At 35.2% G+C, this 14,710-nt stretch overlaps 1 protein-coding gene across 1 annotated transcript; it reads left to right on the top strand.

The window, feature by feature from the left end:
- Positions 1-1,430: 1,430 nt before the first annotated feature.
- LOC113520712 (uncharacterized) lies at positions 1,431-13,145 on the top strand. Its single transcript, XM_052897244.1, has 10 exons — positions 1,431-1,614; positions 2,138-2,267; positions 3,072-3,176; positions 4,049-4,276; positions 5,770-5,864; positions 7,933-8,164; positions 9,176-10,350; positions 10,667-10,868; positions 11,940-12,166; positions 12,830-13,145. The coding sequence occupies exons 1-10, from the start codon at positions 1,607-1,609 to the stop codon at positions 12,996-12,998; spliced, it is 2,571 nt and encodes an 856-aa protein (XP_052753204.1). The 5' UTR covers positions 1,431-1,606; the 3' UTR covers positions 12,999-13,145.
- The last annotated feature ends 1,565 nt before the right edge of the window (positions 13,146-14,710 follow it).

Genomic DNA, 14,710 nt, shown 5'->3' with positions numbered 1-14,710 from the left:
ATGAAAATTGCCATGTCGTTCCGGCATAGTCCACCCCTTTCTTTTCCCGTGAGTGTCGTAAGAGGTGCCTAAGGGAGGGCGAGGGATGGGCAGCAGCGTCCCTCTTAAAACATCTATGAAGCCTAACTGCGGTTACTAACCCGCGTAACAACTACTGGCAAAACCCCCGAAAGGGATATTTATGTTCAGCAGTGGACAGTTTAAAAATTATATGATGAAATGAAAATTATAAGTGTATTACAAGTAATTATAATAAAATAAATAATAATTGTTATGTAATGTATAATAAAATTGTAACTAGAACGATGTCTGTGCATAAGAGATATTTAAGAAAAAAATATGTAAGAGGTCTTAATAAGACTTATATCAATAGAAGCCTGAACACTAATTTTTATAAAATTTGTCTGTCTGCGTGTTTGTTCCAGCATCAGGCAAAAACTACTATATCAAATTGAATGCAGTCGTGTTCATGAATGTTTAACATAAAATCTGGTGTTTTATCTATAATCTGATCGTTTATCTTAATATGACGTCTATAAATTGTCCATTTCTCTGGTTTGCCTACTTTTGAAATCCACGCGTATAAATATAAGCTCTAATATTAAGCGCTACAGTCTACCAGACTTAGTGAGTTGTTCTCAATTATGCTCCATTGGGGAATTTATTTTAGAATTATTCACAACGGCTTAAAATCTTTCTGAAGTAAATCTTAAAATGTTCAGAGAAATTCCCACGAGAACTGAAGATATTAGTTCCACGCAAGTGAATATATGTATTGATCGATTAATTAGTGGATATCTATCCTGTTTTAAAAATAAGATGCTTAGGTAAGATGTTTAGTTTTTACTATTTTAATTAATTCAACACCTGTAAGGCTAAAAAAATCCTGTAAAAGGAAAAATAAATAAATTTAAGACAAATATACTAATTTCAGTGTAATGTAGTATTTTCCAACATTTTCCCTCCATATTCGTTAAAACAGTGGTTTACGTCAAAATATACAGCTACCTACAGCTATCTATTTCATCTGTGGTTCGCAATATCTGTATAATTATAATAACTTATCTAAACTAACTTACTCGATAAAAAGTTCTTGTTTTAATTAATGGTTATTTTCGATTTTATTATAATGAATAATTGTCTCAAAAATCTAGGTTTATAGTATACATGTTAACGCCATCTATGATCCATCAAACATAAATTCTCGGTGTGCCAACTATAAAAAATATTGATAGCAAAAATTTTTATCCTATATCTGCTAATCCTGGAAAGAGAATTTATACTATACTTCTGTCAAGGTATCTTACGATTTAACTGTTTAAATAATTTTACTATATTATGACGTTCTAAAAATTATATTTCAAGTCAAAACAGGTATCTATGACTTGTTAACGTGCAACACTAACACTTAAAAAAATAAATGTCAAAATAGCTATTTTACTTATACCTGTGGTTCAATCGTTTTTTTAATTTAATTAAAAAAACATGAAAATAAAGCCTCCCTAAAGATAAAACCGTATTTAATCGGATCGCTTCAAGTAGAAATAAGTGAAATGGTATAAATAATTTTGAATTTTTCTGTGAATATTACACAAAATTTCACAAGATGGCTAAGTAAGTCTACTTACCTTTCTATTTAAATGGATCATTTTTATATTGATTACAGTTTCACCTAATAGCTTTACGGTTATTAAATTTTTGCTAACGAAATGGTTCGCTACTATGTAAATTTTGAAATCTTTAATTAGTTCATATAATTTTTTTTATTTATTTTGCTACTTAAGAATTTACTTATTTGGATAAAATTGTTGCATTTACGTCAAATAATGTCTTTAACGATATCATAAAATTTTCTATGATAGTTTTGTAAAATTATTATTTATATTTTAATATTTTATAGAACACCAAAATTATTTTATATATTTCTCACCTAAAATATATAATTATAAACAAAAGAATCTATTTTTACCTAGTATATTTAATAAACGAAATTATTGTATCAATTAGTATACAATTTTTTTTTAATTAGTGAAATAAGACATGCAAAAAAAAATGTAAATAATGAATAAACTTTTTCAACATTTTTCTTAGTTAGTATTTTATTATATTTATCATACTGTATTTTTTTTTTTGTCAGGGAAATGATGATAGTTTTTGTCTATGACACACAATGCTGCACTTCAGAAGAAGACGACCCAATCAATGCTGTCCTATATTTCCACCCAGGGTGGGTGTCAGACACCCAACGGCATGCACTAGCCGGACAGGTAAACTAGAAATCTAAACCAATTGAAATATTTCAAGTTAGAATTTTTTGCTACAATGTAAGTAATTTTTATATGAAAGAGGTGTACCTTAACGGTATAGTCTGCCCTTGTGTTGATGTGTAAATATTTAATAATATAAAATTTATTGGTGATCTGTACTACAGGTCTTAACCTATTACAGACACCAGCTCCTCACAGCAGAGTTCCATATTGTTTTAATTTTATTTTATCCTAAATACCTATGTGTAAATTTAAGTTGTTTGTGAGGAGACATAAATATATATATATATATTATTATAATATAAATATTTTACACACACATTCAACATTTTACTCATTTGTGTTTATGCCATGAAATGATTTTTGCTTGGCTGTATTTTGATTTTAAATATTACCATATATTGCAGTATAATAATTTTAGCATATTGCCAGTGAAATTACTGAGTGTGCAAGTACAACACCATAATCCTCAGTAATGACAATGCATGAGTGTTACCATAGGTATCACTGTGTATACTGTGACGTCTGTAGTATTGTTTATCTTTATAGGTGACTATTATCTGTTTCCATCAGCTGAGGTGTCAATTTGTTTATTGTTCAAAATATTTTATATTAGTATACTAACAAAAGTAAACAAAATAATTTGAATCAAATAATCAGAGAAAAGAGATTTCTTCAGAGTTAGCAACACATGCTTTGTTTTACAGGCGTTCATAGGCTACAGTAACCACTTACCATCAGGTAGGTGGAATGCTTGTTCACAACCTTGATAGTATAAAAACTTTTTTTAATAAATTGTCACAGGTTGTTGGTACAGCACACTGTGTCAAGTCCTTGTTCTCCCAACCGGTAGCGATCACACTGCAAAGCGGCAAATTCATCATCAAAGAATATGGAAGATATATATTGGTGAGTATTAGTAGTAAAGTATTACATTATCTGTGGCCAGTTGTAGTTGTATTATTAAAAAATTGTCAAACTCCATAGCACAGTTGTGAGTAACATATCCATGTTTTCTGTAAACGAGGTCCAAGGTTTGAGTCCCATTTGGATCATTTGAGGTGAATTTTTCTAAATTAGCTTTGATCTTGGTGATCTGGGTTGTGCCTCCAGATGCTCAATGTGTAGTTTTTTATAACACTAGCTTGAGAACCAGGTGTTTGGTGTAATTGTGTAGCATTGGGGGGAAAGGGATTGTAAGTAATGAGGTCTAATAGCCCCATTGCTAGCAATTGACCTTATCAGGTCGACCTCCACGCGGTTCCCCCTGGAAACCATCATGGTTAATTCTTGTCAAATTCATCATGGTGAGCCAAATGACCTGCATTCATTCTCACCTATCATCTTCCATTGGTGCCTCATTGGTGTATACCAATAGCGCGAGCGGGGTTACCATTCCATACATCTATTTAAAAAAAAATTGTGTAGCATTATTACACACACACTACTGTATTATTACTATTCTTAAATAAAGGGAAATGTGTAAACTCAAGCACTGTTACTTCAGCTATGAGATGTTATTAAATGCGTGAAATGGAATGCTAACTCCGCTTGCGCTATTGCTATGAACTGGCGGCACGGCACTAATTACAGATGATAGACGAGGATGAAAGCAGGTCAGTTGAGTCGTCGTGACAAATTCAACAAGAATTGACCACGATGGTGTCCAAAGGGAACCGCGTGGAGGTCGACCCTAATGAAGTATATTGCTTCACAACCCCATTCCTCCCGATATTAATAATAATAATGATCTTTTATTAATCTATTTATACAATCCCTAGGCCATCGGCAGCGACCGTAACATCCCAGATTGGGTGCTAAAGAACCGGGCCAAGCTGCTCACCTCCATGATCAGGGTGTACCACGGCGACTTGCAGACCTTGGCTGCTCAGATGGAAGACCAGCGTCGCCTAGCTGAGAAGCTGTATCAGATTTTCGAAACATACCTCCCGGTGTTGCAGTATGGGTGCCACATATTCCAAAGAGTGCCAATGCTGAGTCTTCCCAAGGTAATTATTTAAATAAAATCACGATATTGTTTTGATTTTGCCCCACTATTTGGGGCTAACATGGCTAAAAATGACAACTATAGACATAGTTGTAATACTTAGGGTTAATGTATTTTATTGTTTTGTTAGTTGTTTAAATAATCGCTTCTAAAATAATTACAAGGTTATTGCGACGCAACGACAGTCGAATTCGAATTTTAAACAACTCTGAATTAAGACTAGATGAGACCAGCTAGTTATCCTCTTCATACTTCATAAATATTGTATCCTCTATCCTTCTTTAACATTGACAGCAATTGATCCGTAGACTAGATACATCATTAGACTTTGGATGCAGACGCGTACTTGAAAGGGGGTGAAGTCAGATCGCAGCGAGCGATAGGGAGTGTCCATACTGTACTTTAGTACTGTATTTGTATTGTGGTATCAGATTGTCTTGTTTGTCCTGCCTTTTCTATGTCGCGTCTTTTCTACGTCTTGTCTTTGGTTGCTCCCACCCTATCTACATGAATTCGCATTAATAATTCTAGATAAATAACAATCCAAATTTTGCGACATAATACTAAATAGGACTTATGAAGAAATTTATTTAAATAATCATAAACATATTTCTATTTTTATTTCAGTTATTTTCTAATTATAAACTAAGTGATTAGGCGACTCATCACCAAAGACTGCCTTCAAAATACCTACATATAATATACATAGATACTACACTATGATAAAACCGTCAAAGTAAACTTAGATAGAGAAATTCTTCCATTATTGCACCTGATAAAAAGTATTTATTTACATTGAAATATCAGTTAGTACGATACGATTTACATCCGCGTGACACATCTAGTGTTACGAGCGTCCATAGCCATTTACCATCAGACGAGCCGTATGCATGTTTTTCACCATAGTAGTATATAAAAAACTCGTCTAATTCTTCCTAACTAATATATGTTATTTTAAGTGAATGAGTTTGTTTATTACTTTATATCGCCTTAACGGCTTAACCAATCACTATGAAATTTGGTATAAACGTATTATATGGGATGAAAAATGCCTACTTTTCATCCCGATCACGCGGACGTAATTGCGGGTCCAAGTTAATAATATTATAAATATAAAAATGATGAAATCACTGTTAATACGTTGGACGAATTGTCGTTCGACACTTGGACGAATAAATGTTGGTTTAATTGGAATCTAAAGTAGCTCCCTCCTACGTAATACCTCCTTCACAAATAGTTTTTTTTTTTTTTTATACAACTTAGAATGGCTAACAAGCTGATGGACCCACCTGATGGAAAATGGTAACCGTCGCCTATAGACATGAGCAGTACCATGGACATAACAGTACACACACATACTGTTTCGCCCATGATACCCCCCCCCCCCCCCCCGCGCGGGGCCATTCCTGAGGACTCAGGTGTTATTCCTCTGTACCCTGTAAATTCACGACAGTAGTACGTATATACCGAAATTGCATGTCGTTTTCTCTACAGAGCGCCACATCTATTTACATGGAGTCTATGCAAATATTGGAACACTGCCGTAAGAGTAAGGGCGTACTTGGCGGCGTCGTATTGTATAATAACAAGTGAGTACATGAAATTGCTGTGTGCTTACAATATAGAATAAACCGTCCCTTCTTTACCTGTGGATGTCGTAAGAGACCACTAAGGAAAGTTAATGGTCCAGGAATGGGCAGCAGCGTCCCTCTTAGAACATCACCAAAGTATTTGCGGTTGCTAATCCGCCTGCCAAGCATAGCAGCAAAAACCCCCAATGGTAAACTACCATAAAGAACACTCTCGTTCTTTATGGCAGTCTTTGGGGGAGACCTATGTTCAGCAATGGACAGATAATGGCTGAAATGATGATGATTTTACTTGAAATATTTACTCTATAGTAGCTGCCGTTGTTTGTACACTGCACGATATTTTTTTTTAATCAGAGAACATGCAAGCAACTGGAAAAAATATATAAAGTTGAAATAAATAAATTTTCTTACTTGTCAAATTAGATCTATGTGAACGCACGAATTGTATGGACGATTTCTACCCATTTATATGATAGTGAAAATTATTGTATTTTATTCATATTTTAAATTAGTATTTAACCTTTCTATTGATATATCTATAAAACAATTGATAATAGGTAATTTAAGAAATTACTTTAAAAAAATAATCATAACAAATAGTAAGAGAATTATCGAAATTTACACTAAAAAAAAAAATAAATGAATTGAGAACTCTATACTTTTTAAAATTACCCAATAAGAAATATCCTCATATAATCTCGTTTCTATTCAATTATCAACTACATATTACTCGTATTGTACCACATGCGTTTGTTTCGTATTGAATTACTTGCGGTTTAAATGCCATTCATCGTTCTGAATCACATTTAACCGTTGTACTACTTAATATGCATTCAACAAATCTGACATATTATTTTATACTTTATTGCACCATTTATAGAATAGTAAATACATTTAATTGTAATGAGAAATGATACAAGAGGCGGCTTTATCGCTAAGCAATCTTTTCCAGACAACCTTTGGGTAGAGGACATTGAGAAAAGAAAGAAAAACAAAGGGTAGGTGGCGCACTAATACATATCGTCATAGTCGTAGAATACTGACGGATCTGACGAATATTACATATAAAGATTCGTCAGTATTCTACGACTATGACGATATGTATGTAATAATGAACCTCAAAAATTCCTATGAACGGTTTTGTATGCGATTGTATTTAATGTATTTATAAATCATTAATAACAAACTACTACCTAAAGGACCACCCTAAATTTTTTTTTAATATCATTTCGAAATCGTCAATAGTTCGCGATAAAGCAAAGTGAAATATAATTTAAAACGAAGCCTCTTTTATGAAGTCAGTCGCAAAAAGAGCGTTCCCTATAATTACCTACTGCTTTGCTTTATAAGTAATTATATTTTTTTAAAACTAGCCTCCTTTCTTTTCTCCTCTACCTAAAGGTTGTAAACGAATTTGGAAAATTATTTTTTTTTCTGAAAAGTTACACTTGCATATTGGTCCCATAGAAATTTTATCAAAATCAATTAAGTAGTTTAGTTTTTAATACAAAAATTTTTTTTTGCCACAATCTTTTTTTTTTTGTGGAACAATATAATTGTATTGTATTGTAAATTATTTATTGTACATAATTTACACTGGATACATCAAAAAGATTAATATACAATGGTGGACTTATCCCATAAAAGGATCTCTTACAGTCAACCTTTGAGAAGCTGAAAAAATACTATTGAATGTTCGAGGCTTAGGATTATATAGATAGAGTATCTCCATACAAATGCTTCGAGAAAAGCGCGTCAACATTTTCATACAATTTTGCGTGATAAATAATTGTAAGTGATTCCTTTATAACTTCAATATTTATTTTGTCTTATAATTTTTGCATTGTTTTTAGTGTGTAAAAACAGTGATAAAAAAGTCAACTAATTTGACATTTAGCTGACAAAAAGTTGAGCCATTTTTGAGGTTCTATGCTCTATCTATATAATCTAAGGTTCGAGATAAAAGCTGTACAACTAAAGATAAAAATAATGCCTATATAAAAAATTAAAGAATTATTGATGATTTATTGTAAGTACATTCTAAACTGATTCATAAACGTTTCAGAATAATCTCAACACAGTTGCCACCCAGTTTGACGTCGTATCTCACAGTAGTAGATCCGTATAGAATAAAATCACCGGCTGAAACTCTCCAAACTGAGACGCCTCTACCGTTGGGCGCGCAGCTGTTAGTGGTTTACGTGGGAAAGAAAACGTACGACAATTTAAAGAAACAAATGGAGAAATTACAGGAGTTCCATCAGAGTGGTGAGGAAATGATTGCCAGGTTTAAAAAGGTAAGAATACTATTACAATTAAAATGATTTTACATTATATATATATATATATATATATATATATATATATATATATATATATATATATATATATATATATATATATATATATATATATATGTGTGTGTGTGTGTGTGTGTGTGTGTGTGTGTGTGTGTGTGTGTGTGTGTGTGTGTGTCCCTATGTATTAATATTAGTATCTATCCCTTTCAGACCTGAACGATACGGGCGTGAGTTGTAACTTTAAAAAATTCTATAACCGCGCGCAATTCATTTTTACGCACGAAGCTGAAATAACATGATAGTGAGATTCTAAACCAGCCAATAAGAAATCATTTTAGCGGTTAGGTGGTGCAGTAGTCTCGTGCGTGCCGGCAAGATGGCTTGGCTTCAAAAGACAAAAATATATTTAATAGAAAGAAAAAAAATCTTGGGCCTGAAAGGGCTATGTAGATACTAATCAACTAAATCACCAGTTGCATATAAGTGTACATGTTTAAAATATTGTTTACCCCCACTGTGAACAAACATCATGTATATGACGAATTTCATCCTGTGTCCAGTTATCCACCTTGTTCTGAATTGAAAATATTATACTTTTCGCGGCTTACAGTCATGTGCTCCTGTAAGGTTATTTTACATAAACATCCTCCATTGGTATTGTGAGGTCAGGTCATCCATCTATATATAGAAAAATTATGCATCGTAAACAATAAATAAATAATCAATTTAAACAATAGTTTTTACCTGCGGCTTTGTCCGCATGACTGGGATAAAAAGTAGCCCATCCTATGTAATACATGCACTATAAGCAACGAATACAATCTCTCTCTCTTTCTCGTTCTCTGCCATTATTTGGTATTTTTATTAATGTACAGCGCAAATATATAGTCCACTATATCTGAAACATTTTTTACATGTATATATCAAATTTTATATTGATTGAGTTATAAGGTAACAAACAAACAAACTCACTTTCACATAAGAATCACGTAATAATTTTATTCACAGAACCAAGAATTAGAAAGAGAAAAAATGCGCGAATTCCCACAGACGGGTATGAAAAGAGATAAATCCCTACTCTTTACTGCGGTACCAGAGGAAGACCACACCATGATATCACCACCAAACAGAGAAGAGAACAAAGACGCGGAACGGAAGCCGAGCATGCCAGAAGTCGTGCCATTCACCAACAAACCGCGGCCCAGACCGACAAAACTATCACTGAGCTTCAAAAACCAGAAATCTCTAGATGAAGAAGTCAAAGAGAATGAAAAAGTCTTCACTGGACAAACGAGCGTCTGCTCAACACCTATGGTGGAATACAAACGGTTACACGGCAATATATTGTCCATCTGCCAAAATCCAGAAGGTCAGCAACAGCCAGAAAACGAGCCAGAAGATCTAAAGAACATAGAAACATGTGCCAAACTTAACATAGAGAATGAAAAGCGGGACAATAAAATTGTTCTGGACATGAACTGCATCGCAGACCATTACGTCAACAAACCGGAGTCGATGCGTAAATTGGCCAGTGTCACTGACATACAGGACACATATAAGAAATCCTCTGATAGGGCGACATCGAAATTCAAATTAAAACACGCGAAAGTGCCCATGTACGATGACATGTCGCCCTCGCCAGATGACAGTCTTCAAAAATCATTTAGTTCAATGACTATAAACGATCCCCTGTTTCCAGTATTCAGAAACGATGGCATAGCCATATCCGAGTCGCTTTTCAACCAGTATTTAGAACAGTACTATTCTAGAATAAAAGAAGAGTCAAAAGCGGACAATATGTTCACTTTTCACATGAAGTTATGTGAGAAAGAAAAATTCGAAGACTTTGATTCTGAAATGACGAAGTCTCCACAACGGACACCAAAGAAAACACCCAAAGATTCGAATAAAACATTATCGACCGATCAGTCCAGACGAAAGTCCTTGTCGTTGCCTCTAAAATCGTTATCAGAGAGTTCGGATTCGCAAATCGGTTCGGACTCTGAAGCGACAGGTTTTAAGAAGAAATTGACTGGAGTCCAGCTGACGCCTTTGATGGAAAAGCTGAGTCATTTAGCGTTTTCGGACAAATCAAGTGGGTACAGTAGTAGAGTTATGACGCCTTTAGAACTCAGGGAATTTCCTACGCCTGCTACTGAGAGACAAATTACATTTTCTGACAGGTAAGTCCTCACTTATTAATATCGACTTTACTTACGAAATTCGGAGAAGCCCGACTAGTTTTCGAACTCAAGTGTATACTTTATTTTGAAGAAATATAACTCTGCAGTATCACATGTTATTGACTTCCATTATTGCACATGTAATAATATGCTTACCTTTCTTTGAACTTTAACGCTTTTGTAAATTCCAAAAAGAATCCTCCTTCGAACGGATTTAAATAGTAGGCAGCGAAATGCTTTATTCAATTCCGTAAAATGAATAAGGCGGACCAACGCTTTTTTTTTTTCACTGACCTGTAAGTGTTTGTTATCTCAGGCCGAAAACACAATGCCGCGAGTCGGACAGCGACTCGGACAGCTCGTCGTCGAGCTCGGCGGCGTGGCCGGCGGCGCGGCCGGCGGCGGGCGGCGAGCGCGCGGTGCGGTGTGCGCTGTTCGTGAGCGGGCTGCACAACATGGCGCTGCTGGCGCTGCTCGACGCGTCCGCCGGACACTCGCCGGACACCATCAACGCGCTGGTCGGTACACGTACCACTTTTTTTTTTGTTAGTCTTAAATCATAGACTTCTGTCAAAAAACTGTCAACTGTTTGACATAAAACTGACTGGTTATTTACATTATAAAACGCATCCATTTTTTTAGTGTTGCAAGTAATAATTATATATACTTGGTTATTCTAATTTACTTATATACTGACGAATCGTGTTTTATACGTGGTTTAAGATAAAAAATTACTAACATTGCTTATGTAGAATATTCTTGAAAAGCCATACTCTTAGAGCAATTTTTTATAAATTTTTAAGAAGCTGAATCCTCATGATTTAGGATAAAAAATAAATAGCAGAATAATAAACTATGTATTGAAGCTAGATTATAGTCAGTTTGTCTGTGTCCAAATTTCACGACACCACAGCGGTGCTTATGGAAGAGCTACTTATTGTGAACCAAAATGTGTGAGTGAACAAGCAAATCCACATTTTAAATTTAAATATTAAAAATGTATCATTGTAGTAATTATAAGTGCTAAACCTTTATTCAAGTATAAATAAATAAATAAATAAACTTTTTTTAATATTATAATTTTTCTATGATATCTACAAAACATTTGGAATGTAGGGTATATACGAATGATTGTTATCATCGGTTATCAGTATATTTGTTCACAATTTGAAGACGCTTTTTTTTTAGAACAATTAAGCATGAGTAATGTCGATACATCCCGGATGTCTATATATTGGGTTTCTCTAGTCATTGATTGCGGAAAAAAGGTTATCCATCACCAATTTCAATATCACCGATACCAATTGTATATCTATATTCATTTCAATCGGGTTCTACAATTTGATATATTGGATAACCGATATATACTATATTCATTTTTTAATCCAATATATTGTAACTACATTATATAATTATTGTTATATATTACCCACCCCTAGAAAAATACATACTTCTCTTAAATGTAGTAAAATGTGAACATTCTGACTAGCCTGATACTTTCCTAAGGTAGTCAACATTAGAGAATGTTTTTAGCATTAAGTCTGCCTTGTACACATACATGTACTAATGAATAAATAAATAAATTCTAGTGGGAGACGTCGTTGAACGCACTGGGTCCGATCGAGCAGAAGTGCATGGAGGCGGTGGGCGCGGGCGGCGAGGGCGGCGAGGCGGCCGACTACAGCTACCTCACGCTCGACCCCGACTGGGGCACCGTCCGCAAGGGCGGACCCTGGCCCGCGCTCGACATCGCCACCATGGGCCTCATACACCACCACTTCGGGGAGGATCCCGAGCTCTCCGAGCTTATATTAAGGTAATTCTTTTTTCAATACCTTATGCGATCTTCTCTCGCTTTTTTGTTATCCCAATATGAAAAATATTATTATATTTGTTTTTTCAATAAACAGCTTTCTATTTGCAAGACAGTTCGAAATTTAAATAAAGCCTTTTATTAGTTGCTTTCTTGGTAGTCATGTTTCGAAGTAAAAGGTCATTCCATTTTTAAATTACAGGATATCTGTCCTATAATTTAAAAATGGAGTGACTTTACATAGTAATTTATCTGGCCGCAAAACACGGCAGATATAGATTTTCATACAACTTTTGCGGGTCGCTGCCCGCATGTATCTGGCCAGTACGGCAATTTTGCCGTAATTGAAAAAAAAAATAAAGGAACATTATGTCGCGTGCAAAATTATTATTGTTCGTTATTCGTCATTGAATTTAAAAAGTAAAATTGTGTTTTGACTTCCGCGCACTGTTTGAGAAAAGTACTATACTAGCCTTGGCCACAACTAGGCATCGATGGACTGACGTATGTGTGCCTCGGCTACCTCTCGGCCCACACTTGCACGTTCGTCCATCAATGCCTCAGTTGCTGGCCGCTGCAGTAATGTACTATTTTTTTTTAATAAAACGTGTGTCGTTTCGTGTTTTTTTAATAAAACAAGTGCAATGAAGTATGTGCGATGCGCAGGAGCCCGGAGAGCGTGGTGGTGGGCGCGGCGGCGGGCGGCGCGCAGGCGTACTACGCGGAGGCGGGGCGGCGCGGCGCGGGCCCGCCGCCGCCCGCCGACGTGCTCGGCGCCGCGCCGCTGCGCGCGCGCCGCCGCCTCGCGCGCGACCACTGCACGCTGCTGCTCTGAGCGGCCCCTCCACTGCCGATACTGCGCACACCACCTCACACCACCTCACACCACCTCACACCACCCGCGACCAGCGTGTGCGTCTCGCTTGCTCCATACAAACAACGCAAATGGCTCACGATGATCACGATCTCTCATTAAAATTGCTGTACTACCTACAGTACAGGAATGACACCGCATGAAGCATACCATGTGCATCACACTGTGTTCTGTTATGTCCACGGTGCTGTCCATGTCTATAGGTGACGGTTCCTGCTTTCCATCAGGTGGGACGTCAGTTTGTTTACCATTGCCATTTGCTAAGTACTTAGTTTTTACCCATCACCATTGCCTCGCCTTACCCCATTTATTTGGGGTCGGCGCAGTATGTCTTCTTCCACAAACTGTAATATTCCTAGCTCCCCCCCCCCCCCCCCTTATAATTGCTTTTGGATTTAATTTCTTTTTTTTTACTCGATAAGTAATCTTTACAAATTTATTTTCCACACTTCCAATTGATAAATAATACATTCCTTTCAAATTATCATAATCAAATTTCCTATTAATTTATTGTAACACCAAGCCTGTATTATTTTTAGTAAAAAATATAAGAATAATTATAAGAATGTATTAAGTTTACCCCATTTTATGGAATAATTTGACAATGCCTCATGATAAGTATGAAACATTAATAATGTCCAAATTGTATTTACCCTGACTTTGAACACTCAAGGACATGTGAAGACGAGACAAATCAGACAACATACTTTTCTGTTTGCCAAAATGAACAGTTTTAAATATCGCATATAAATACATACGCCTGTGACAAACAAAAAAATTCCTCGTCGACGCACGTCCTGTATCATATTTATAGCGTATAGTAAAGTTACAAGGTGTTGTACATATCTTCAAAATCGTATTAGCAAAAGTATTTAGGTCTCCAATTTACAACATAGTATTGTCAATAAGTATTCCAGTAAGACTCCAATAGTACTGCTTTTTATGTTACCTCTATAGTTTATAGACATTTAAAAAATAAACATTTGTAATCATTCTCTAGAATCCATCCCCTTACCGACTCGATATTGCTTTTCATTTGCGATATTTAGATGTATTTTAGGTAGAGGGATAATAACACGATCCCTACAAGAAAACTTGAATAACTGTAGAAATTTATTATAATATAAATGATATGAAGATTCAGAATCTGGTAATACACGTATTCTTTAACTGTATAGAATATTGTAACTGTACGAAGTGAATTGTAGACTGGAGCTGTAATTTTGTAGTGTCTACTTATACATGCTTCACGCTCATTCTATTCTTGCCATTAGTTTGTAAGCTTTAGGCCAACATGTATTTGTCCTGATTTTAAAGAGCTATTAGATATATATGGTTTCCCTCCATTCTCGTCTATTAGAGACGAAAAATATGTCATTGCTCAAACTCAGAGAATATTCCACTATGTACTTGTGTGCTTTATGCCATTCAAACATAGCTAATATGTGATTTGTAAACGGAACGTCCTATTTAGAACGCTATATATAATTTGCCAAAATTATGTAAGTTATTATCCTGATGCAAGAGATGTAGGACTTTAAAAACTATCTATCTGCCTGCCTGATTTTAGTGATGTTTTTAGAGTCTAAGTTAGCAGAATTGTTTATTGCAAAGAGGTTTTATGTGACCAAACAATTGTGAATCTATATGTCTAGATATGGGTAAATTTACAA

This window comes from Galleria mellonella, unplaced genomic scaffold (assembly GCF_026898425.1).
Source record: "Galleria mellonella isolate WM207_F2 unplaced genomic scaffold, CSIRO_AGI_GalMel_v1 utg36, whole genome shotgun sequence".
Classification (NCBI taxonomy): Eukaryota; Metazoa; Arthropoda; class Insecta; order Lepidoptera; family Pyralidae; genus Galleria; species Galleria mellonella.
Note: the sequence above shows the minus strand (reverse complement) of the source record. Positions and strands in the feature narration are given on the sequence as shown.

What these genes read in the sequence shown, in the direction of transcription:
- LOC113520712 (XM_052897244.1), top strand. An exon ending in CAAATTACATTTTCTGACAG is followed by an intron (nt 10,351 to 10,666) that starts GTAAGTCCTCAC and finishes TTGTTATCTCAG; the next exon opens with GCCGAAAACACAATGCCGCG. An exon ending in CTCTCCGAGCTTATATTAAG is followed by an intron (nt 12,167 to 12,829) that starts GTAATTCTTTTT and finishes TGCGATGCGCAG; the next exon opens with GAGCCCGGAGAGCGTGGTGG.